The sequence below is a fragment of the Sinocyclocheilus grahami genome, unplaced genomic scaffold (assembly GCF_001515645.1).
Source record: "Sinocyclocheilus grahami isolate Dianchi unplaced genomic scaffold, SAMN03320097.WGS_v1.1 scaffold12.1, whole genome shotgun sequence".
Classification (NCBI taxonomy): domain Eukaryota; kingdom Metazoa; phylum Chordata; class Actinopteri; order Cypriniformes; family Cyprinidae; genus Sinocyclocheilus; species Sinocyclocheilus grahami.
Genome location: NW_015505191.1, coordinates 2,413,295 through 2,416,737, shown reverse-complemented (window position 1 = coordinate 2,416,737; position 3,443 = coordinate 2,413,295). Strand labels below are relative to the sequence as shown.

The 3,443-nt window shown below is 37.2% G+C and overlaps 1 protein-coding gene across 1 annotated transcript in view; it reads right to left on the bottom strand.

The window, feature by feature from the left end:
- LOC107597321 (protein FAM102A-like) overlaps nt 1-1,427 on the bottom strand; it is a 7,679-nt gene extending 6,252 nt beyond the window's left edge. The window contains exons 1-2 of the mRNA XM_016288338.1: nt 1,195-1,427; nt 685-714 (exon numbers count right to left, since the gene is read on the bottom strand). Coding sequence (XP_016143824.1) covers nt 685-714; nt 1,195-1,353 — 189 coding nt within the window. The 5' untranslated portion in view covers nt 1,354-1,427. The remainder of the gene's footprint in view (nt 1-684; nt 715-1,194) is intronic.
- Nucleotides 1,428-3,443: the final 2,016 nt, after the last annotated feature.

Here is a 3,443-nt window from a genome sequence, read left to right as displayed (position 1 = left end):
CTCTTTTATTTTATAATATATATATATATATATATATATATATATATATATATATATATATATACACAGTATAATGTCTTTCTGATAATAGACAGAAAGCTATATATCTATATATACTGTATATGTGTGTGTGTGTGTGTGTGTGTGTGTACCTGGTATTTATCCTGTTACAAGGATAGTAATAAGAAATAGGAAATAAGGATAGTAATAACGATAGGAAACAAGCTTATAAAGCTTATATGTGTCCAACTTTCTGTCTATTATCAGTGTTTGCTTGAATTTACTGTACAATTAACATAGGATGGTACAAGCAATGATAACTGTGTGGTTTAGAGATTCTCAAGGTGTGGAAACACATGTCTATGGCAGGCCCAGACCAGAACACTGAATCCCTAACACTACCTTCCCACTGCATTACACCCTTTATATTTATGCAGTATTTCCTGCACATGTGATGTCCTGTGTGTCACGTAGTACAGTATGTATACTGGTATACAAGCATGTAACTCACAAGAGATTTGTGTTTGTAAACATATAAAGCCCCAAGGAATAAAACCCAAACCTTTTGAATAACAGAGCATGAGAAAAATTTGCAATATAGACAGTACGTGAGGAAGAAACAATCAGATGGAGATAAAGAAAAAAGAGAGAGTGAAAAGAAAGGGATGAGGGGAAAGCTCTTACCTTTGAAAAAGCCTTTCCACCTTTAAGTTCCTGCAAGGACAAAAGAGACAGAGAGAGAGATTATTTGTTATGCAATGTTTGCTATTGGTGTGGTGACGCTATGAGGCAAAAGGAGTGAAGGGTAATGAGAGCAAAGGAAACCATGAGACAGCAGATATCCTGTATAGTGTAAACCAAACTCACTGAATACCTCCATAATCTCTGTTAAGTGGGATAAGGGTGTTTTATTCAACCACAGGCAGATTTAACAGATTTCAATTTGAGCAAGATCATATTAAAATTGTTTGGAAACTATCTCCAGCAGCTAATCTTTAATTTTTTTAATCTTTTTATGTCTAAATTTGATTTTTTTACCCTTGTCCTAGTATTTGTATTTAATATTCTAAACAAAGACTGAAGTAAGTACTGAAGTAAGTGTCAGTGAACATATTACAACCCATTTGATCTGTAAAAAGGTAGGTAATAATGTTTTTATTGTGTGTCTTAAAATTTTAAGACTATAAGACTAACCTTACGCACAGACACTCGGCAAATGCAGGGGTCCAGGACCCCCGTGGCAGGACTGGCACTCATCTTACACACAAAGGAGAACTTCTTTCGCCAGCAAACACAGTTCTCCTGAACCTCCTGCCTGTGGAGAGAAACAGAGAGAGAATGAGTTATCAACATTATTACAAATCTTTATGAGACGGCCAGGGAGGAGACCACAGATAAAACAAACAACACAATGAACTCCATGATGATTAACAAATGCACAACATGGTCAAACTTTCATTGCAAAAGTCTGGCCAGACATGCTGAATACTTGTGCAATCTATTTACTGGGACTAATCGCTCTTCACCACAACAGTCCATCTTTGCGAAACAACAGGACTTTGCACAGGAAATGAGAACATTAAAGAATCAGATAAGAACACAGCTGAGCTTTCAGTCACAAACGAAGCTAGACTGTGGCAGCAGAAGACGTACAGTAAAGTATGAAATGTCAAAGGAACCATTCTCATCCTTTCATCTCTGCAGACCACTTTGATGAAAGTGGGTCACTATGTTCTCCCTTCGCTTTCTGTTATGTTCCTTCTCATCATCCTCCATTCCTGCAGCTCTTATGCTCTGCATCGCTCTCTTACATCCCCATCACTTTTATAAACTCTGAATGGATGGTAAAAGTTGTCTATTTGTTAGTTTGTGATTTTTTTCTTAACTCAAAATGTTAATTTAAATTTATACAGTAACAAATATTGTGTTAATTTTGTAATGAAATGTTGAAGTTTGATGCCAGTGGTGTGTTCTTGCACAAGTATTAACTGAAGTTATTATTTAATAATCCCATGTACATATCAAATTGTCAATTATTCTTTGAAAAATATAGTATAATAATATGTTGTCATACCTTAAATAAAAATATAGACCTTTATATAATTCACAGAAACTACATGCACAAATGCATACATTTACATTGACCAAGTTTTAACATTAACCCCTTTATTGCATTCAAATCCATTTAACGTGTACCTATATTTTCTAAAAAACAAACAAAAAAAAACTGTAGTTTTCAGTATAGGAACCAACTTTGGAAATGTTTTAAGACAATCAAAATAAAAGTATACATAGTTATTATTTTTGTGTTCTAGGTCAATTTTGACTGGAGCATCAACTGAGTATTATGTTTTAGATAATCCGGACTCAGGTGAGAGTTCTTTAGGAACATTATCCGGCCCCTAATATGGTCACTGCTATCACAAAAGCAAGCACTGTTGTGTCTGTCTCGCTAGATAAAGCTCTCTGACTGTTTCCACACTGTTATCCTTCATATTGTATGATGCCTGGAGGTAGATTTGATGGCCTCCTCCTGTCCTTTATTTACCCTGGGCTTGTTGCCAAGGCATCTGTCCCTGATATCCGCCGGCGTGCCAGGGAAAATGAGTGCGGATAACTGCACATCTATTACCCCAGTGTGACCCTGAACAGACTGGCCCTCCACCAACACCACACATGCACCAACTGCTGATGGGCTACAGGTCATGTTTGACTCAGCTTGATATGTCTGATAACAAAGATAACTTAGCATCCCAGACTAAACAGTTAGTTAGTTAGCGAACTGAAAATCTGTCCCATTTCAAAGCAAACTGTGTGTGAACCAAAACTACTCGGGCTCATATTACATAGTTGAGGATGAGGAAGACTTCCAAACTCACTCCACATGATACACACACACACACGTTTGCAGCTACAGCCCCTGGCTTACAGTTCTTTCAGAGTCTGAGGAACATCCTATTGCTTTGTTCATTTGAGTGAGAAAGTGTTTCCTTCCTGTTCTCTAAGTGACATCAGACATTCACAAGTTCCTCTGAAACACTCAAGCACCTGACAGCTCACAGCTGGAGGATGCCAGACTCATAAAGATCGAATCAAGACTTCCCTGGTGGTCTGAAGATCAAAGGAGAGCAGAATATTGCATTTTTCATCCTTAAGTTTTGAAAGAACAGACCTCATAGAAAAAGCATGAATAATCAAACATGACCTTTGTAAAAATAATGAAGTATGGTGAATCACAAATGGTCCACAGATTAGATAAATGTTACAACCTTCCTGACATTTTATATCCTGTTCCTTCAAGTTCTGTCTATTGTCACAAGTCCAACTGGCAGCCCACAAAACCACTGTGGCAAAACATGACTGGCTAAACTTATAGGGTTATTCAATCATCACATTAGGTTGTAGGGAAATGCAGAAGGCCATGGGCTTCCTCGGGAGTCCTA